Consider the following 23,316-nt stretch of genomic DNA (forward strand, 5'->3'; position numbering starts at 1 on the left):
TTTTATTTATTGAAGTGCTATTCAGCAATAATCTGCTGAGTGTTATCTTTAAAACAAGACCAAATTTAGGTTTATATACCAAAACATTCTTGAATTACAACCATTTAAGTTTGAATAGTGTATTTTATTGTCAATTCTCAAAAAGGGGGGTGACAGCTAAGGGGTTAATTGTGAATTCATATTTATACATGCTGAAATTGCAAATATACATTCATATTCATTCTTTTTTTTTTTCTTACTAACAATGAATGATCGGTACAACAAATATACATGTTATCTGGTTGACTGGTTGATCACTGGTTATTGACAGGCTACTGTACAACCAAGTCATCCAAGATGACATCTGCTACTATTGCATAGATGGACACATCAGTGTCATGTGCATCACATTCATACCCTTCCCCGCTCATGGCCCAATAGCCAACAGTGTAGGTTTTCTTTTTAGCATGGAAGGTTTCAATTTTCCCATTGAAAATGACTCTGTTGCCACCCAAATCCCACGCATGACATATAAATGCCCCCAATCCCTCTGCCACCCAACAACTCCTTGATCAGGCCAATTTTTTCAGCTGGGAGTTCAGGAAACGCTTCCTCGATCTTGTCTGCACCTAATTCTTCAATCTTTTTCTCTAACACTTTCCGGTCTTGTTCACTTCTCTTCCTTTCTTTTGTGGCTTGACGTTTGTGCAATTCCTCTTGTAGCTCTCCTTGCTTCTTCTTCCTCTTTCTTCTTTGCATTACCCCCAGCCTCACTGCTTTCTTGATGACCAGCTCTTGTTTTTCCTTGTCTAAACTGTCCAAATAGTCCACAGTGTTGTTTTTACGTGCTCGCATTTTACAGGACAAGTAGCAGATGGTGGCATTTGGAGCTTTCTTCTTCAATGCACTAAACATCCCCATCAGCTCTTCGGCATCCATGTTATGTGATCTTGCTGAGGTTGTCTCTTCTTTTAGTTTCTCCGTCACTGCCCATGTATCAACAAAGTATTGTTGATACTGCCTTTCGAGCACTAAAACGACCGCTCTCAGACAGCTTTCCATCATTTGAGTGAACATGGCTGTGTCTTTTGGTGGTTGTTGCAATTTTTCAAGGATTTTGTCTGAAGCATTCAGCTGATTTCCAAAGAGGTCTGTTGTGCGAGTTAGAAATTCAGCAGGTGAGTGTAGTTGAATAATGTAATTATTTCATGGAAAACACGGTGAGAATGGGTTAAAAATCGAGACAATGTTTTTTTTTTTTTTTTTTTAGAATGACGCCTGCAGTGCATCTGACAGGACGTTCGCTAATCTACCCACCACAAATGTGACTACCAAATTTCCGCGATTTATTTAAATACATTCTCCTCCATGGATTTCGATGAAATTTCGTCAGTAGCAAGATAAAAGGTATATATTCAAGTCCACCTACCTTTCATTCACGTCCAAAGCTTAGATGAAGCCCGCCGACCGGTTGAATGCCACTCAAAGTTTCCGAGAGTTGTGGTGAACTGAAAACACCTCAGGGCTGAAAGCTGTAACTGTCTAGGCTTCCCGGGGGTTGTACATGACGTAGTTAATGTCGTATTCAGTGAAAACATACTCTCACCAGGCGGCGAGAAGTGGATATTACATGACACACATATTAACAGTAACACGCAGTTTGTCACAAATTATTGAGACAGAATGTTCGGCGCGCGCGGTTGCTATGTCAACATACATATTGATTATTAGTGGAGAGATCTGCTTTATGATTTTTGCAAATTCAAATCAATGGAGTTACTGTGCCAGGCTGTCACATCACAGGAATTCCCAGAATGCAATGCTTTGCGTGCGTGTGAGAAAGACTAGGAATGGGTATCGTTAAGGTTTTAACGGAATTACTACTCTTACCGATACTGCTTAACGGTCCGGAACTTTAACGGTATTCTTATCGGTACTTTGTGTTGTGTTAGGCAGTCGAAAACTTTGCATTTCTCTGTCTGCACATAATGCACTTTTGAAAGATGCTTTGACAGATTGCTTGTGTTTCTGCCCTTACATGAAAAATTTTGTTGCACTTATGACAACCAGCGTTGTCTGCATCAACTCTAGTGAAGTATAACCACACTTTGGAACGTTTTACTGTCTCCGCCATTGTCACTCTTTGTATTAAGCAGGAGTTTTGGTACTGTAAGGGGCCGTTCACATATCGCGTCTAAAAACGCGTGGAAAACGCTAGGCACGCCGCTTTCTGATTTTTTTTTTTTTCCCCAAAGCCTTCAGGCATTTGAAATAACGGACTTATGAGCGCAAAAGATGCGATATGTGAACGGCCCCTTATGCGTGTGTGTGCGCCGCGCTCGTTCTTGTTGTGTGTGTGTGTGTGACTGACAGACAGCCTCCGCGGCGCGCATGAGATCTCGCAGATTTCACAGACAAACGTCTTAATAATATTGCAAATTAGAAATGTTTAGTCCGATAAAATGTGCACGATAACATTATTAAGCAAAAATACATAGTACATTAATTTTTTCCCCTCCAGTACCGAAAGCAGAACCGATACCGTCAGATCTTACTGATACTACGGTCTTACATAATTTAGCCCCGGGGCATTTTAATACTGGGTTTCGGTACCCATCCCTAAGAAAGACTGCTGTTTAACCCGCCTCTCTCATGGTTACATGTTACAGGCACACTGTGATAACTGTAAGAGTTATAGATCAGGAAGCTGACCGGCAAAAACATTTGCCTGTTGACTTTGAATACGTCCTTCTCCAAAGGTTTAGCAGTCTGTTCAGTTCCCCCTGACCTTTACATCAGGCTAGTTTCATATCTCTGGGCAAATAGTCATACTGGGTCACAAACGACTCCCTGTTCCTACACAAATTTATGCAAGATAAAGGTGTGCGAGGCGTCACAACCATCCCATTGTCCTGCGACCAACTGACGTGATACTGGCAGACAAGACGGCAACAGTCGCACCGCAAGTCAAAATCCCACTCACGCGTCGCCTAAACATGCATTTGTGAGGGTTTTTTTTACATGACCTTTAAAACAACATGGTTTGGTCTGAACTGGTAGTGCTCCTAAACTAACCCAGGAATTTTTGAAAATCAAAATAATTTTGGTATACTTGAATCTGTTTTAGTATAAATGTTACTTTTTTAAATTTTACTTCTCACTGTTTACAGTGACACAACATTTTTCTTGAAAAAGTGAATTTGATATGTTTTATAAAAAAAAAATTCTTGAAAAAGTGAATTTGATATGTTTTATAAATAAATTTTTCTGTTACACTATATATAGTTAATTAAAAAAATATTTTATGATTAAAGGGTTAATAAACTAGAATTATAAAGTTTGTTAGACTGATGTTAAATTGTCCACACTAAACAAAAACTATTAATAACTAAATTCGGCACACATGTAAATAAGAAACAAAATAATAAGTAATAAGTAATAATAATAATACGTTTTATGATGACAGTTCACAATAATAAATGTATAATAAATTTATTCAATATATCTGAATTTCCAATTATTGTATAAAAAAAGTAAACTGATATTTAATACAATTTATTTTGTATTTAAATTTTTATTTAATATATTTTATTCAAATAATAGTAAACTGAATAATATTAAACACTTAAGATCGAAGTATATGTGTGTGCATATTTATGCATGTTTATTATATAGGTGTGTGTGTGTGTGTGTGTGTGTGTGTGTGCGCATACATGAAACAATGTTTTTGATCAGCATATTAGAATGGTTTCTGAAGAATCATGTGACACTGAAGACTGAAGTGATGATGCTGAAAACTTGTGATCTAATTCAGCCTTAAATTTCAGTAATGAAATCCAGTAACAGAGTTCCTCATATTGTGGCAAACTGAAGCATACTGTGCTGTCTCTGTCTTTACAGTGATATTTAAAGGGGTGGTTCGGGATTTTTGACATCGGACCTCATTTTTAGGTCAGCCTGGTTGTTATTCATCAGTGGAGACATTTTTAAAAAAAAATTATCCAGTCCTTATATTTGGATAGTTGGCCGATGCTAGGCTAGCGCGAGTCAATGGGTATATGTTAGCCAGCCATTAAAAACCGTTTTACCCACTCCACAGTGCACCAAACGCAAATCAATTATAACACTAGACTATCGATGCAAATGTCCGTTGAGAGAATAATGTTAGAAATCAAACTTACCTTTCATCTCAATGATCCTAAAGGAACTAGTTTCTCAGCCGCTGCGGAATTTTACTTTGCTCCGGCTCTACTTTGCTCTGCTTATGTGATGTTAGTGATAATCAGTGTGCCAGCGGCAGGTAAATACACTTGTGTCATGTGTGGACCGGCTCACTCGGTTGCCTAGGTAATCAATATCACTGCTGTCGACAAGGCTTATGATTACAGGGAACAAATTATAACTAATGCAATGTGATGAAAGGTAAGTTTGATTTCTAACATTATTCTATCAACGGACATTTGCATCGATAGTATAGTGTTATAATTGATTTGCGTTTGGTGCACTGTGGAGCGGGTAAAACGGTTTTTAATGGCTGGCTAACATATACCCATTGACTCGTGCTAGCCTAGCATCGGCTATCTATCCAAATATAAAGACTGGATAATTTAAAAAAAAAAAATGTCTCCACTAATGAATAACAACCAGGCTGACTTAAAAATGAGGTCCGATGTCAAAAATCCCGAACCACCCCTTTAACATGTGGTTGTGTTCTGCGCTTCAGGATGTAGTTGGATGGGGAGTGTTCTGTCAGGTCTGTGTCAATATAACAGCAGAGCCACAGGAAGCTTGTCTCCAGCACACACAGGGCCAGCGGGACACATTGTGAAAGTGTGTGTCTGAACTATGAACAAATATAAAAGGGGAAGAGAGGAGAAGCAAAACTCGCAGACTGTGCTTGTGCTGAACGAGGTCAGATTCACTGGAATGAGAGCCTCATTTCCACACAAGGTCTCTGTTGTTTGTGTTTGTCCATTAGTGACGCCAATTTCCAAATCTCTCTCATTAGTGTGCCCATGACTCCAGCCCACTGTCTGCGGCTTCTTTCAGGTCTAAACACAGAAGCTACAGGTGTGTGTGAGAGCTTGTATTGTGTGTATGAAGTAAATGACCTACCTTCAGCATATTCAAGATGAGGACACACAGCATGCACCCTTCTCATGGGTACATTAGCTTTCGCGCCGATTCTGATTCTCCCCGGGAGGCCTCGTCCACTTCTTTGAGTGTCAGTCAAAGTTTAAGTGCTTATGAAATGGTCTGCCGCTTTCAGTCTTCCACTTACTGCTGCTCTTGCACTTAAAGCTGGAGTATTTTTTGCTTACTCTGGTCATTGTTACTGGCCTTTTCTTTCTGTGTCTTCCTTCACCCCTGTCCTTCTTTTCTGATTTTCTGTCCTGTCTCTCTACCTTCTGGCATAAACTCTCTCTCTCTCTCTCTCTCTCTCTCTCTCTCTCTCTCTCTCTCTCTCTCTCTCTCTCTCTCTCTCTCTCTATATATATGTATATATATATATATATGTGTATGTATATATATATGTGTATGTATATATGTGTATATATATATATATGTGTATGTGTATATATATATATATATATATATATATATATATATGTATGTATGTATGTCCAATAGGTCATAACCATATAAATAAATGAAAAGATAGTGTGACAGTATAGTTTAACCATGCTTAACACCTAACATTGTGAATGTCTAGAGATGAATAGAGAAAAAGGCAGCAAAGAAGACTTTTTTTTTTTTGTTTTTTTTTGACAGGTCAGAACTCCTGTGTTTAGGAGTCTTAGACCTTTCCAACGATATATAGTTTGTCATTGATTAGATTAGGATTTTATTGTAATATATAGTGTTGTCACGGTACCAAAATTTCAGTATTCGGTACCAATACCAGTGAAAAACCATTTCGGTACCAAAGCAAAACACAAAAATATGAAAAAAAATATATATATTATCATTACAAATAAAACCAATGTCATTCTTTATACTTATTTACAATTGTGTTTAAAGTTTCTCTACAAGTAATATAATTATGAAAAATAGTAAACAAGTTTCACCCTAATTTTATTTGTCTTTTAATTAATGAATTTTAAACATTTTATTTTTTGGTAAAGAAATATTGTGTGATTTATTTCTTTAAAAATAAAGTTTTATTAGTTCATTTTCAACAGTAGTGGTAGTATCACACACATTCTACTAAATAATAGTAATATTTCTAGCACAATGCCTTTGTGTAAAAAATGAACGTTTATTTTGACGGGCTGCTTTTATTTTGACACTGGTTTTACTCAAATGAAACCGTAAAATTCTTGTGAAGTGACTCAAAACAGTTCTGGTGATGTTGTTTATGTATTTATGTCCTCACTGAGACGGCAGATGCTGAAATTACTGCAAGCGTCACACGCTTCAGTCTATGTAGTAAACAAACCATTCATTCATTCACACAGAGCCGCAGAACATGCAGGATTCATGTTTCAACCAACTTTTGTGGCTTAACATTTACAGATACTGGTCCATATGGAGATTTGATTTGAATAATTTATGCTAACTTTGACAAATTCGGTGACTGTCCATATTAAAATGTAAGTTTCATTTTCATGACTGGATTTTGAGATTCCGTCTGCGTTTTCTGCATCGTGGAAATCACAGCGCTGTATGCGTCAAGAACCGGGTTGACCGGGTACTCGGTACCACCGGTACTTAAAGAAACCTGGTACCGTCACATTTTCATTTTTTTTGTACCAACTTGGTACCGAAGTACCGGTTCTTATGACAACACTAGTAAATATAGTGAAGTAAATGTAGGGGGCCCACCGAGGGCCCCAGTGACAGTTAACAGGTTAATGATCGTAAATTAATAATCGCAATTACAATTTCAAGGGAATATTTGACAATTATGATATTTGTCATAATCATGCAGCCATAACTCTCTCCCTCATGTCGTTCCAAACCCATAAGACCTTCGTTCATGGATACTTGCCCCCTGTATATTATGTCTTTATTAATCAAACAACAATATTGTTAATAACAAAAGCAACTCTGTTTTAAGGCATGCATTTAGAGAAGTAACTCACTCTCTCCAAGAAGTTTCACTTTTTAAATCATCACCAGCCATCAAAGTGCCACTTCTGTAATAAATGTACTGCCTTCGGTATGTTTCAGGCTTATTACTGTCAGACTTCAAATTGTCTGCTGTGAGTAATGTTCCCATTATTATGTGTAATCCACTTTTGTGATAGTTTTGAACAATAAAGGCTAGGGATTTGACGGAGTTATTTGTCAGTCATCCCTCTGAAGGGCTGTTTATATACTGCTAAGAAATGCATCGGCTTAATTATACAGTGCTTCATAAAGGCATCTTTCACAACCCATTTTACTTCCAAAATCGGACATAATTCCAGGTGAAAGGGGTATTCAGCTGCAAAATAATAAAAGATGGGTCTCTTTTATCTGTTGTGAGTTGATTGGATTATGAAAAGTGTCTTGCATAACACGTTGAGGATGGAGTTTAGTGGGAGCGGTTGTGAAGTAACTAGGATTTGTGTGCTTTTGGAGTAGAGCGTATCCAGACGAGTGGAAGGAATGACGGAGGCATGGCTGATGAAGCCGTCACGTCTGTGTGGTCTTACTGGGGCGTCCTCGCCCTCCTCTGGGCAGATTTATAATGTTGTATCTCTCTCTCCTAACCTATCCTTTGCTTTTCTCCTCCTCCTCTCTCTTTCTACACCATTTTAAAGACAGGAAGATCTGCTTGTTTACTCGGCTGCTGTGTTGCGAACATGTGGCAATTCCACAAGTCACGTGTCTCCCACTGCGCCTGTAATCTTAAACTGATTTATAAACTGTTTACTCAAGAGCAGTTGTGTGGAGTCACAGGTTTATTTTATTTGCATTTTTAAATTCACTTTTCTAGTTGATAGTTTTTAAGCGTGGGTTTTGTTGTTATTAACATTTATTTCTACTTATTAACATTACCAATAATATCATCAATATTTATTAATTATATTTTTAAATGTGTTTTTATTATTATTATTTTATTATTATTTATTCAAAACGGGTGCATTTGCGATTATTAAACTTATTAAACTTTTTTTTTTCATATAAATGCTGTTCTTTTAAACTTTCTATTCATCAAAAATCCTGAAAAGAGAGTATCAGTAAAGTTGTTTTTACAAGAGCATATTTATGGATGAGCTTATTTATTATATTATAATATTATACATAACACAATCGTTCAAAAGTTTGGGGTCAACAAGATTTTTATTTTTTAAACATTTTTAATAAACGTCTGTTCAGTAAAATGCATTGTTGATCAAAGTGCCAGTAGAGACATTTGTAATGTTATAAAAGATTTATATTGGTGAAAAAAGGCTGTTCTATAAATAAATAATAAATAATAAATCAATAATAAAATACAAAAAATAAAAATAAATAAATATCAGTTTCCACCTAAATATTCCGCTATTTTCAACACCGATAATAAGAATTGTTTTTTGAGCAAATTTTCTTATGGTGAGCATTAGAGACTTTTATTTCTAAAATATGAAACACAACTTATGAAATATACACACTTATGTTTTACATAAATACAAGTGTGTTTGTGTAAAGATGTCAAACAGAGCGAGTTGATTGCTGTGTGGAGACGTGTCAGCATGGCTGGACTGGCCATTGGGCATACCTGGCATTTGCCCGGTGGGCCGACGTGCTTTTTGGGCCGATATATCTCATACTCATACTTTTTTTTTTTTTTTTTAACGGCCCATAAAATGTGTACATCGGCGGCCCATTCGTTTTGTTTTGTTTTGCTTAATTGGCGGCGCTGGGTTTGTGCCGGTGTAATGCATTGGTCAAAGTCAGTGTTAGTTTTTTTTTCTGACAGACCAGCCCATGAAACACGTAGATCAGCGGCCCATTGGCTCTTTTCTTGATTGACACTGGGCTGGCCCAATCACAACTTTAAACGAGTGAGCGAGCGGCAGCAGTGTCAGTGTGTATCTGTAAAAAAAGATGGAGAAGAAACGCAAGGAATGTGCAGATAAATAGCGTGAAAAAATAGAACCAGGCCCTTAAAGCAGACACTGTAAACTGTGTCAAAATATATGTTTTCTGACCTTCATCAGCTCCTGTGGCAGATGATAATAGTGAGGACAGAGGATCAGGAGAGAGATGAGAAAATGTAGAGCCTGCGGTAAGCATAACTACTTTCAAAACACTTAGGCCATGTCATGAGTGTAGATTATTTCCACATCTGCATAGTTGACGATTACCGCAATTCACTAGAAATTTAATAAGAGGCGTTTGTAAACCATGTTTTCCGCCAAAATAAAAGCTTGATGCAGTTTGCGTCAAAATAAAAGATCATGTGCTTATCTCTTTCAAGTATAGAAATTGGTACAACTAATTAAGAAAGTTTCCTTTTATTTTTTTGTGCATTTGTTTTACAAAATATGGCTATTACTAGTGTTGTCAAAAGACCCGGTACTTCGGTACCAAGTCGGTACTAAAAAAAAATTTATGTGACGGTACCAGGTTTCTTTAAGTACCGGTAGTACCGAGGTCCCGTTCAAACCCGGTTCAGCGCTATGATTTCCGCGCTATGTGTTCTGCGCGTCTCTGTGTGAATTAATGAATGGCAGAGACGTGCGGGTTTGTTTACTACATAGACCGAAGCGCATGACGCTTGCATTAATTTCAGCATCTGAGCTTCAGAGTTCTCTCTCCATCAAGCGATCTGAACTTTTCAGTTCATCTCAATGGACGCACAGCGCACCTGTAATTGATGCTCTGTAAACTCTTTGTGAAGACGCACGACTCACCGTCGCTTTACTGATAGCGCTGTTTCTCACACATGCAAAGAGAGAGAGCGAGAGTCTTACCACGCTGACTCGACACGCTATATGTAAACTATTCTTTGTTGTCTTCTCCAGTCAAAATAATGGAGTTCATATAGGATTATTCATATTTATTTTCGAACAAGCAGAAGACATACCGGTTTCTCCGGTAGTGGGAGGAGCTAATGCGCAAATGGCAATTTCATTGGCTGGCGCTGATTTCTTACCGTCCCTGTTTTGATTTCAGCAAATCATTTTAACCGAACGCAGACAACGTGATTAATATTCATGAACCCAGCAGCTCATCAATTCATAGTGCATTGTATATACATTGGTATGATAGTAGAATTAGTAGTAGTATTGTCTTTTAATAATAATTAATGATCTATTACTATTTTTTTTACAGAAACCCTCAATGACCAAAAATATCTTAAGCATCACCACCAGTCTTAAGTTCAGTTAAAATGACAAATATGCATTCATTAGGCCTAAAAGTAAATTTTTACATAAAGGCATTGTGCTAGAAATATTACTATTATTTAGTAAAATGTATGTGATACTGCTACTACTGTTGAAAAAAATTATAATACTTTATTTTTTAAAGAAATAAATCACAATATTTCTTCCATGTTTTAATTTTTAATAGCAAATCCCCTTTATTTACCAAAAATAAAATGTTTAAATTTCATAAATTAAAAGACAAATTAAATTTGGGTGAAACTTGTTTACTGTTTTTCATAATTATATAACTTGTAGAAAAACTTTAAACACAGTTGTAAATAAGTATAAAGAATGGCATTGGTTTTATTTTTAGTGCTAAAAAGTTATTTTTATTTTTAATTAGCATATTTTTGTGTTTTGCTTTGGTACCGAAATTGGTACCGAGAACCGTGGATTTTCACTGGTATCGGTACCGAATACTGAAATTTTGGTACTGTGACAATACTAGCTATTACTGTCATTGGATTAATATTATAACTATTATTATGTATAGGTGTAATGTAAATAGACACTGTAACTAAAAGAGGTTTGAATTTTTCTTTGTATAATTTGCACACTGAATATGGGTTGGAGCTTTTAATTTTGAACTCTCAAAGTGCACCAGATTAATGAATTTAACATTAAAATGCACAAAATTTTCTCACGGGGGGGGGGCATGCCTCCGAACCCCCCTAGAAGGACCGAGTACACACCACCATAGTTTTAACAAAAATCCTGTAAGAAACACTGGTATTGCTATGCCAGAGCCGCTTATAGCTTGTTTTAGGATTCACCGCTGTGGAGTATAGTTCAACTGTATTAATAAATATAAAATTTATTTCATCTGTTAACTCACACTCGTTCCTATACTCACTCATTACATGGCATTAGTGGTTTTAATGAATAGGAGTTGGTATGCATATAATTAAGGGCGTGCAAAGATGGGTGGTGTTTATGATCATATAGTGGGCCGGTCTGAGCAAAATGCCCGGGCCGATTTTTTTTTGTCCCAGTCCAGCCCTGCGTGTCAGTCAAAGCTCTACACGTCTGGGCCGTCACCTCCTCAGGCGAGATCTGTCTTCAGACTGCAGGGGATTACTGTAACTGCCCTGGGATTTTAAACCAGTTTGTTCATATTTTAGGAGTGTAATCTTAGTTACTTGGAATAAATCTTAACTTTCATTAGTGTAGAGCTTTAATGACAGGCCGGGCAAAGCTGCTTCCTGTTTCAGGAAAAGGGGAAGAACATGATGTAAATGAGAGTGTGTGCATTCTACAGGAAGGGCGAAAAGGGACGAGAGGAGGGAAACTTTACTTTGGGGATTTTGTTTGAGCTTGTGAAACCAGTTTTTGGGCTTAGTCATTTGGAAATCAAAAGTCTTTGTATTTTCCCACCTTCTCTGACCTTTAACAGCAAACATGAAGCTTGTTTACCAAGTAAAAATCCCAGCCGTTCAGAAAAGTAATGCTCGATCACTGCTGAGAGTTGTGCAGTGAAGCAGGCATCATCAACCTCAGCCATCGGCAGGAAATGATGCCTTTAGAGGCTGTCGGACATTTTCGTTTTGTCCCTGGAGTGTGTTAAAGCGATTCAAGGAGTCTTCAGGAAGGTCACTTTGTGAGTTCGGAGGCATGACCGTATGCTAAGAACAAACATGGACGGGACTGACAGACTCCGTGCGATCAAGCATGTATAAGCACACAAACCAAATCCAATTTAAAATCCGTTTGATAGGACGAACCCTAGAGCACAAGGAGTATGTCGTTATTGGTGATAACTTCTACGGAATTTCTCATTCTGCTCACTCCAGATTAAATCTTTCTTTATGAGAGTGGACAGATTGCGTTAAGGCCATATGCATATATATATATATATATATATATGTATGTGTGTGTGTGTGTGTGTGTGTGTGTGTGTGTATATATATATATATATATATATATATATATATATATATATATATATATATATATATATATATATACATATATATACATATATATACACAGTACAGACCAAAAGTTTGGACACACCTTCTCATTCAAAGAGTTTTCTTTATTTTCATGACTATGAAAACTGTAGAGTCACACTGAAGGCATCAAAACTATGAATTAACACATGTGGAATTATATATTGAATTATATACATAACAAAAAAGTGTGAAAACTGAAAATATGTCACATTGTAGGTTCTTCAAAGTAGCCACCTTTTGCTTTGATTACTGCTTTGCACACTCTTGGCATTCTCTTGATGAGCTTCAAGAGGTAGTCACCTGCAATGGTCTTCCAACAGTCTTGAAGGAGTTCCCCGAGAGATGCTTAGCACTTGTTGGCTCTTTTTCCTTCAGTCTGCGGTCCAGCTCACCCCTAAACCATCTCGATCGGGTTCAGGTCCGGTGACTGTGGAGGCCAGGTCATCTGGCGCAGCACCCCATCACTCTCCTTCTTGGTCAAATAGCCCTTGATGCCTTCAGTGTGACTCTACAATTTTCATAGTCATGAAAATAAAGAAAACTCTTTGAATGAGAAGGTGTGTCCAAACTTTTGGTCTGTACTGTATATATCATACTGTATATGTCTAGGCCCCTATGGGTGTATTATGACAGGTCTGATCCTGTTTGACTTTTATTGGACTATAATAAGAGTGTCCATTAACTTCATCCCTTAATATTTCACTCACTTTTCTTCTTTTCTGCTCTTCAGGCGCTGGCAGCTAATGCTGGTACTGGATTTGCTGTTGCAGAGCCGCAGGTTGCCATGTTTTGCGGCAAACTCAACATGCACATTAATATCCAGACTGGCCGCTGGGAGCCGGACCCTTCCGGATCCAAATCCTGCGTCGGAACCAAAGAAGAAGTGCTGCAATACTGTCAAGAGGTAAAACAATGTTACACAACATAAATGTGCATTTAAAATGCATTTTTTGTTCAATCCTTGCAGGAAGTGAGCAATGAGCTGTCTGCTTGAGCATATATATGCAATATAATGAATTGGTGATTTGGTAATGACATCTTCCCTTAAATCCTGCTTTGCTTGGAAATGCATAGATTGGGTTGCGTTTCACACTGACTTTAAACTAGCTTTTAAATTTTTTTTTATATTTATTACTTTATTATAAACGTAAAAACAGCATTACTGTACTTGTACATTTTGAGATTGCTTTTTTTTATGATGTCCGGTATTTCAGGAGAGAGTGAATCTTGTGTTCGTTCCAGATCGTGAGCAGATGGTGTCTGGAGATTGTGAAGCCACATGTATCACCACTTACTGTACAGACTCAAACTCTTCTCGCTCTTTCTTTTAGGTGTATCCTGAACTGCAAATCACAAATGTGGTGGAAGCCAACCAGCCAGTCAAGATTGAGAACTGGTGCAGGAAGGACAAGAAACAGTGCAAGGGCCACGCTCACATCGTGATACCCTACAAGTGCTTGGGTGAGTGGTGTGTGATTGACAGCTCTGTTGTCCTTTTAAATGGCCAGTTATCCAGAATGCCCTGTGGGGTTGAAGTAAGACATCTGAGAAGCAAGAACAGCAGTTTAAAGTGACAGGTGAAGACGTTAAAGATCAGATTCATTCCCTGCACTGGAGCTCAGGTAGCTGCTACGGTTCCTCGTCTGTGATTGGCTTTAGGCTCCAAAATATATTGCACAATACAAAGAAATTATGAAGCATTAAAGGGGTTATGAACAGCATTTTTTTTTTAATTATTTGATAATGTTTCCTGATGGGCATTTATAATGTTAGTATCATCATTTTTCCTTTTTTACATAAAAAAAATAAATAAAAATTAATTAAAGGACATTTTATACCCTGATTGTAAAGGAAGTGTTTTTTGTTCACTTTCAGTTTATAATTTAAGATTAGGCATTAGAATGAACCAGGTCCAAATCTTACAGTGAAATGTACTTAACAAACAAATAATGCTCTACTTAAACATCCACGTAGTTAAAAATTAATAATCACTTTCCTAGGATTAGGATCTTTTGGAAGGTAATGTTTTTTTTAAAGGTCCCGTTCTTCGTGATCCCATGTTTCAAACTTTAGTTAGTGTGTAATGTTGTTGTTAGAGTATAAATAATATCTGTTAAATTCTAAAGCTCAAAGTTCAATGCCAAGCGAGATATTTTATTTAACAGAATTCGCCTACAAAAAACGACCCGTTTGGACAACAGCCCTCTAGTTCCTGCAGTAATGACGTCACTAAAACAGTTTTTTGAATAACCTCCGACCACATGAATTCACAAAAAAGGGGGCGTGGTCTTGTTGCGCTCCGGCGGAGAAGAGGAAGAGCTGCGTTTGTGTATGTTCTCATGTCGTCGAAATGCTGTTATTTTCATCTCTGAGTCCAATCATCTTTGTTTGGGCTTCCCAGGGATGCTGTACTTAGAGATCAATGTTTACAATTTATGTTTAACTTGGTTCCTGAACGTTATAATCCACTTGTAAAACTATGTGCAGCACATTTTGCTGAGGACAGCTTCCTCAATCTCAATCAGTTTAATGCCGGATTCGCACAAAGATTATTCTTGAAAGATGGAGCAGTTCCCTCTTTGTCTGGAGAAGGCGTTGTTTATGGACCATAACCGGTAAGTGTATTTTATTAAAGTTGGTGTGTTTAACAGTTTCTGTAACTTATTACACAAAGGGCAATGCTGTTTAGCTTTGTTAACTAGATGTTAGGGCTGTGCAAAAAAATCGAATGCGATTTTCATGCGCATCTCGTCAGTAAAAATGCTCCTGTGATTGTAAGTACATCTCCAGCACATGCTCCTGCCCACTTGCTTCTCAAAATTAGCCCAATCACGTTTCCAGGAGGGCAGCGCACGCTCAGCTGCTGTCGAATCACAACACAGGAACTGCTGGCCCAATCAGAACTCGTTTCGTATTTCTGAAGGAGGGACTTTATAGAACAAGGAAGTCATCAGCCCGTTTTTGTGACAGTGAAAACAGCGGTATACAGATAGGTGAATTGTGTGAAAAATACTGTTTTTTTTTTACACGCGAAACATGAACATATGTTATATTGCACACTGTTAACACAATCAAAGCTTCAAAAAAGCACGAAAAACTTTAATGCTCTGGTGGGCAGAGCCAAAGACATGATGATAGAAGTAGCCTTTGATCTGATTTTGTAGAGTCAGGCTTTCATTGCACTATGATGTCACAATGTGACAAATCTGAAACGAGTCATTTTCAGGTCTTGGTTTCAATAAAAGCTTTTTTGAGCTCTGAAACTGGTATACATAGTACAATGAGCTCTTCAATGTTAAAACAAAGGAAAATTTGATTTCTCAACTCATGACCCCTTTAAAGTGTTTTCTTGTTGGAAAAAGTAGCTACCATTAAACTAACAGTTTAATTACTGCCACACTACTTGAAAAAAGTTCAGTAAGTGCTGCTGCTTGTTACTCCTGAACACAGGTCTCAGGAAGAAGGCATTGTGGCGAAAAGCCATAACTGTGTGGAGAACTTTATAGTAATCATTGGGCTCATGGGTTTTAAAATAGAGGAGGCACACTAATTGTATTGGTCTGGGGATCCCTGCCTATTATTATTATTATTATTATTTGCTTATCCACTTTAAAATGGCTTTTTGGTTGCTTTAAGTCAGAAAACGTTAAGAAAAAAAACAGACATACAGCTAGATTATATTATTTCACTTTCCTGGCCTATAACTTAACGCAAACATCCAAAAGTCTGTGTTAAAAGAGAGCTGCCTGTTGTGCTATTTAATTAAGCCACGACTGCTGTAGCCTTTATACAGCATAGGCGTGTTCTCCCTTTATTTTTAATTTGGTATGTATACTGTTTGAATGACAGCTTGGTAAATCTGTTGGCGATCAAATATTCAATATCGTTACTCATAAGCACTTGGTACATTATCAGTGCAGCGGGATACGTCCAATCTAATAGCACATAATTACCGTATCTATGATGATTGGTTGATATACCAGAAGGGGAGGCCTCCCTTGCAAGGTTTCTTTTCTCAACACTCCTCAGCGCTGAAAGTGATTACTCGATGCTGATTGGCAAAAGGTTATTTATTTATTTTTTTATTCTTTTTTTTTTTTTAAACCAACGGAGGCACGAGAGCTCATCTCTCCCCCGGCCTCCCCCTCTCCTTCTCTATCACTTAACGTTAGCGGTTGTGATTACATCTGCAGATTCAGCACATTCACGATAAAGCGTCGATTTCCAGCTTCAGTAACATGTTATTGTATTACAGCTGTGAAATGAACTGAAATGAATTGTGATTTTATTAACATTTAAATATTCGTCCTCCAATTTTTATCTAATACAATTTTGGGGAAGCCGTGCCTCCCCTGCCTCCTGATAGTAAAACAGCAAAATCCCATTTCCCCTTTCAGACAGAGGCTGGTGGAGATCCACTGGGCTGTGAGTGTGTGTGTGTGTGTGTGTGTGTTATAGTTTCTCATGCCACAGAGGTGGTTGCTTACACAGTCTCTGGCTTATTGACTATATGTTTGTGGTGATATACAGTTGACGTTGAAAACACATCAGTGGAGAATCTCTACATAATAAAGTATGGCATGTTGAGACAAATACACTACTGTTCAAAAGTATTGGAGTTTCTTATGCTCAACTTTTTTCAATTTGAATATGTTAAAATGCAGATTATTTCTGTGCAAAGCTGCATTTTCAGCATCATTGCACCAATCTTCAGTTTTACATTCAGCAATCATTATATTATTATGATGAGGCATAAAATTCTAAATAACTGCCCAGTGACAAGTAGTTTTAGACTCTTTAGACTCTCTATTTTGTATATTTGGTGAAAAATTATAAATTGCACTCAACCCTTGATAAACCGCCAGTAATGCAAATATATTCATAAATACTTTTACTCAACCAGGCATAAAAAACTTATTAATTTTCTCAAGAAAATAAATGATTCCAGTCCCATATTTCAAATTGTTCTAATCCACATAAGTAAATAACATTTATCTCATTGCGTCTCCGAGGAGAAGCTGCTGTCCATGGCTTTACCTCATCTCCTCCTGTGTTTGTCCCTCTCTTGTAGGAGAGGATTGAGTTGTGGCTCTTTGCTGAAAAAAGCCATTAGCGCTGCCAGCCGACTGTGAAATGGGCCTACGGTCGGAGGCTTTCCAAGATGGCTGATTTTTGTTTTGTGTGTGTGTTTGAGCTGACGCGGCAGCTGTTGACTCGCATCACCTGACGTCGCCTGCTGTTTGATTGACCGGGTCGGGCGGACGATGCACTTTCAGTCCAGTGCTTCCTGTGTCTCTTTCTCTCTTTGATTTCGCCAATCAAATCTCTCGGTCTGGAGGAATCTAAAGCTGTTTAAGTCTCCATATAGCAGCACCACACTGTTCCATCAACAACTTACTCTACTTATGAGTCGCCATGGAAATAGTTTTATTGATCTGAAGTGGAGAATGCAAACTGGCTGAAGATAAAAAGAGAAAAATTAAACCGCAGCAAAACCCTCAACAAAGGCAGATTTATTTTGAACATTAACAAATTACTGCGTTGCTTTGTAGTAGCTAGGATGTTTTTGGGTTGTTGCGATATAGTAGTTTAACTTCTGCCGATTTACAGTCCTCGTCTCTGATTGCTTAGAAAAAAGTAACCGCACATTTCTTCTTAAAAGTTACAGGATTTAAAGTGATTTTGATCAGTCAGGTCTGAAACACAAATTATGCTGGACAATTTATGGACTGGTGCTTAATGCAAACCCATTACCCTAACCAAAATATTAGAAAATATTGATGTTTGCTTTGATAAAAATGTGTGGGTCTTTCTGGCTGCAGTTGATGGTGATTCCAGTTGAAGTCAAGGACTAGATGTATTCTGTGTCTGGTAAAGCAGCTACCAATGTTTAAGGAGTTTTTCCTCTTAAAGCGCATTTGTAACTTGAATAGAATCGGTACATAAGCGAGACTCAGGCTCACCTTGTCTTCTCACCTCTCCACTTCCTCTGGGGTTTAACTGCTGTTATTAATGAGGAGGTTTCATTGTGATTCAGCAACATTCTGGCCTCTGGAGTTTAATTAGAGATAGTGATTCGTTTTTGTAGTGTAATGCAGTGAAATGGGCGGCTCATCTGTTTCTCTGTCTCTCACTGCAGAGCATATGCTTTGGCTTGAGGATTATGCAGTACTGTTGTTTGTACTTCCAAGCAGTTGCATCCCTTAAAAAATCTGATGCATGCTCTTAAATGTATTATTATTTTTTTTTAATTGTCATCCTCAAAGAAGGGGAAATGTTCATGCTGCACTGCATGGTTGTTTCTGCATCAAAGTTAAACTATGTGCAAAAGTGTATGGAAACCAGCAGCATGAGCATTCTTCTGAACTTCTCTTTTTATGTTACATGAAAGGCATATGACATTACAAATCCACAAGATTTTTGTTAATCTTGAAACACAAATGAAGCTATTTTAATGAAATCTGAGAGATTTGTTAGTTCATTGAAAGTCCATTTCACCAAAATCTTGATTTTTCAAAACGTTCATACATGGATAAAAACAAAATCCAGATTTTAAATGTTTTATGTGATGAACGGATTTCATTTTGACTTTAAATCACATATAAACATTGATCAGCGCACATATACAGATATATGCAATGGACTTTCAGTGGAGGGACTAACATCATTCACAAAATCTTTATTTGGGTTTCAAAGATGAACAAACTAAGTCTTATGGGTTGGAACAACATGAAGGCACACAAATGACAGAATAGATATTTGTATGAACTTTCCTATTTTTAGTCAGTCTTCCCTTGATCATTTTAGTTTCAGTTTCCTTAAATGAAATGGAGAAAGCTTAAGATGAGGAGGTTTATTTGAGCGCAGTAATTACATCTGCGAGTGAATGTAATGAGTTTTCAGAGCTATTCTGGTCAACTGAGAGCAGGGCTCATATTTGACCATTAGCTCCTTACTTTCAAACATTGGCTTGATTCAGCTGATGTGAACTACTAATGGGCAGCCAGCAGACGTTTTCCAGTATTTTGTTTGGGTTTATTTGGTTGCTGACCATTTCATCCTAAAGCCATAATAGTCCTGAATGATACCAATACAAGGTAGTGCTGAGATAAACAGCTCTTTACCAGGGAGGATTGTGCTAAATCAACAGCAGCTCTGCTCCACAGAAACATCAGCAGTGTTTAGCTCTCCAAAGTTTACTCTTGTTCATCTGATGCTAGTGTTTCTGAAAACAGACGCGAATGCAGGCAGATTCTGATAGATACAACCAGAGATAAAAATGGAAAAACACTGGAAAATCATTTTTAGAGAGATTATACGGTGTTTAATGTGTAATAGCCATAAATCTTTAATGCAGGACTGGGACGGAGCAGAGGAACTGGGCTATAAACCATGAAGATGAAAGCAGTTGGCCTCAATCCTTTTGTCGTTTTTCTTCATAGCATTTTTTTCTCCCTTTGTCTCTTTGTAACCAACTGTAATATGCTGCTTTTTCCAGCCTTTGTTGAAGCATCTAAGAGTTTTTTGATCATGTCGTGAGCCTGCACTTTGCCTTTACCAGTCAAGCACTTAGTCAAATTCATGCACAGTTGTTTAATATAAAATGGAAAATCAGGGATTACATGAGTGCATACTCATTGGCCTAAATACTGTGTTTAATTATTATCATAGGAATAATTAATCCAGAAATACAGTGATCGTTCCACACCTGTATGCTGTTATTTTGTCCAGATTTTGAAGAATCTTCTTGCAGTTCTTTTGCATACTTTCTTTTGCACGCTTCACGCCATCAGTGACAAACTAGCACGGTTCATCAATATGCAGTTTTTTCTGATTACCAGAGAATTGTGAAATTGTAAAATTAAAAAAAAATTATTTGTTACTCACTCAGAGCTTACAAATGACTTCCAAAGACTTAAAATAAAGTAAAAGAAAAAAAAAAGTGCTTTATTGTTGCTTTTTGGTTATTGGCATTGTCAGTATTCAACACAACATATTTTTCTAGAATCTATATTTATCCTTCTTGGCACATTATTTATTCACATTGCCAAAAGAGATGATTTTTTTTTCATTAAAAAGCCAAATAACCATATTTGTTTCCTAAATAAATTAGGTGAAATCTGCAACCTAGTGAGGTCACGAATGTACTGTTTGAAACATTTATTGTGGTCTACTTCAACAAAATATTGTATATACCATGTGTATTTTTACATTTTAGAATGCACTGTCCTATAACATGTAATATGAAGCAGTATAGTATGTTTGTAGCTGTAATTTGTCAATACTGTATTCTACAGTGTATTGCATTGACTTTTTCAGTGACAAATGAATCTGATGGTTTGTAGCATCTGCTTTAATAATTATTTAATGCACAATAGTCATTTTTATTTTTGAGATAATTGTAGTTCGACTATGCTGAATTAAGCATGGTGGTATGTAATAATGTAGAATACTACACGGTTAATGGTTTTGCATTGCATTTAGTAAAAAGAAAAAATAGTCATCATGCAGTGTACACTTTGTAGTGTTCAGTAAGCAGTGTATTTTTTTCCGTTTCCTGGCTGGTGTGTGTTTTGTTGTAGAATACTGCACTTCTCTGCCTCGCTGTTCACATGATATCAATGCGATTCCCCATTTATTCCAGTTGAGCAGCAGCACGCAGTCTTACCAGCGCTGTCAGGACTTATTTTCTGCTGTAAAATAAATAATGTAATTGCTGAATCACCCACACGGTTTTTCAGCAGAGCAGATTGTGTTGTGAACATTCCGGGTTCAATACAAGTTAAGCTTTATCGACAGCATCTGTGACATGCTGTCGATTGCCCCTGAAAATAATTTTGACTTGCCTCTCAGCTTGTGAAAACGAGCAAAAATCGACATTTAATGCACTTATAATGGAAACCTATTGGACAAGGCATAAAATACAGTTTTTAATATATTACCACTATTGTAGATGTGCTATATAATATTGTCTGATTCTGGTCGTTAACTTTTAAAGCCAGTAATCCCTTTAACCCTACAAGCCAAGATGCTGGAAAGGAAGTTTTTTTTTTTCTGTGATCAAGGGCATGTTGTTTTGAATCCATAATGTTCCTCTGTGCATCTCCGTAGCAAGAGAAGCAATGCAGCAGTTCATATCGCGAGTTAGAAAGGGTCTTATGAAATCAGTTTTGTTTTTCACAAATTCAAAAAAAAAATTCTGGATTCTGTTTTTACATTTAAATTGTTCTGTTTTCTGTTTAAATGGTTAAATTGTAGTAATCAAAATGCGTGTCTAATTTATTTGAAATCATAAAACGTTAGACAATTTAGTAAAGTTAGTTAAAATAAAATCAAGGGCACCATGAAATCCATCGTTTTTTACTTAAATGCTAAAATTACATTTAGTTAAAATGATCAGAAAGCATGTCTAATCAAATTCATAGGACTTAATGTATTCAAAAATCGATAATATTATTATTACTTTGAGAACTACGTTCTACTATAGAACAACACCATTTTTTTTTTAAGTTAAAGTTAAACTGAATTTTTATTTTGCCGGGTTATCATTAAAACCTTTGAGGTTCTGTTTGTGTATATATGACAATAGTTTTATCAAATGAATTGGAGAAATACACATGAATTGATTAGAGCAGCTCTGGAGATGAAGTTGTCCATGTATACACATGCCATTTGAGCCCAGCCCTACATTTTGAATTATTTACCCAAAATTGTCTTCATTATACAGTCAATCTTTTGAATTCTGTGATTCCTTCAACATTTTCTGCCTCAAGAAAATCATAGTGCCCTAGATGGTGTTTGGTGTTAGTGTTTGAATGAGTTGTGTGAGTAAGACTGTGTGTGTTGAGTCATTCAGGTTAGATGCTGTTTTCAATTGTGTAAGGACTTTAGTTAGTTTGGCCCCTGAGGGCCGATGAGGACGAGTTTTGGCAAGAATGCATGTACATGTGTGAGTTTGTACAGCATGAAGACGCTTTGGTTCGAACAACAGCTGTGTTATCTTATATTTCCAGTTCTTTCCTCCAAACCCTCTCATTTTCCAAAACACTGGCCTTTTCTATCTCTCCTGTCTGGCTTTCCTCGGCTCTGGATTCAGGCTGATTTGGCCTTAGGCCTGTTTTGTGGTAACTGCTAAATGAGCAGTTTGTGGATGGTCCCAATCCTCTTCTATTGTGAACAGACTTCTGGTCATTAAAGGATTCAACCTCTTTTTCTGTCGTTCAGACTCAAAGGTCAGATTGGGCTCCCAGCTGTCCTGAAATCAGCTCTGTAATAACTCTCCTGCATGTGGCTCACAATCCCATACTGTCCCGTCTGATGGCATCTGAGCTCCTCAGCTGTCACTCACTCGGTTACATGCTCCCTCAAACAGGGTGTCCTGCTCTAAACTCCAGTGGTTGAGCCTGATCAGAGCAATGTTTGTTAGCACCACCACGTTAAAGCTCAGAAATGTTGAGCAAGAATTACGTAGTTCTCCTTCAAAAGTGCAATGAGACCTCTCTCTCTCTCTGCTGTGGACGGGACGGTCTGTGTGAGCCAGATCTTTGTTCGGTCTCCTGGTACTGACCAGATGTCTATTCAGATGCCACTTGCTCTATTTGTAATATGCTCATTATAAAATGCAAGGGACCATGTGTTGATGAATTATTAAGCTGTGTTGTTGAAGTGGGTGTTAGATGTTTTGCTGTTTGCATTGCACCAGCTGCATGATATTACAGCCTCAGCTTTGCCAATAATCTGCATGCTGTATGTTTTTATGTTTTCAGTTGGGGAATTTGTCAGTGACGTCCTCCTGGTGCCAGAGAAGTGTAAATTCTTCCACAAGGAGCGTATGGATATTTGCGTGAGCCATCAGCAGTGGCACGGTGTGGCAAAAGAGGTAAGATGGCAACGTCCAGCGCCACATACAGACACTAATTACATAATGCGCAATAATGCCTAATCAGAAACAGCGCAACAAGTAATCTTGCAGTGAACGTATTTAAAATCTAATATACAGCTTTGTAAAGCCAGCCTTTGGACAAATGAGGTTCGACAGATAA

At 37.4% G+C, this 23,316-nt stretch overlaps 1 protein-coding gene across 2 annotated transcripts in view; it reads left to right on the forward strand.

Annotated features, from left to right (window-relative positions):
• LOC132155889 (amyloid beta precursor like protein 2-like) overlaps positions 1-23,316 on the forward strand; it is an 83,619-nt gene that overhangs the window by 29,160 nt on the left and 31,143 nt on the right. For both annotated transcript variants that reach the window (XM_059564646.1, XM_059564647.1), the window contains exons 2-4: positions 13,005-13,178; positions 13,606-13,735; positions 23,041-23,153. In XM_059564646.1, coding sequence (XP_059420629.1) covers positions 13,005-13,178; positions 13,606-13,735; positions 23,041-23,153 — 417 coding nt within the window. The remainder of the gene's footprint in view (positions 1-13,004; positions 13,179-13,605; positions 13,736-23,040; positions 23,154-23,316) is intronic.

Source organism: Carassius carassius, chromosome 13 (assembly GCF_963082965.1).
Source record: "Carassius carassius chromosome 13, fCarCar2.1, whole genome shotgun sequence".
Taxonomy (NCBI): Eukaryota; Metazoa; Chordata; class Actinopteri; order Cypriniformes; family Cyprinidae; genus Carassius; species Carassius carassius.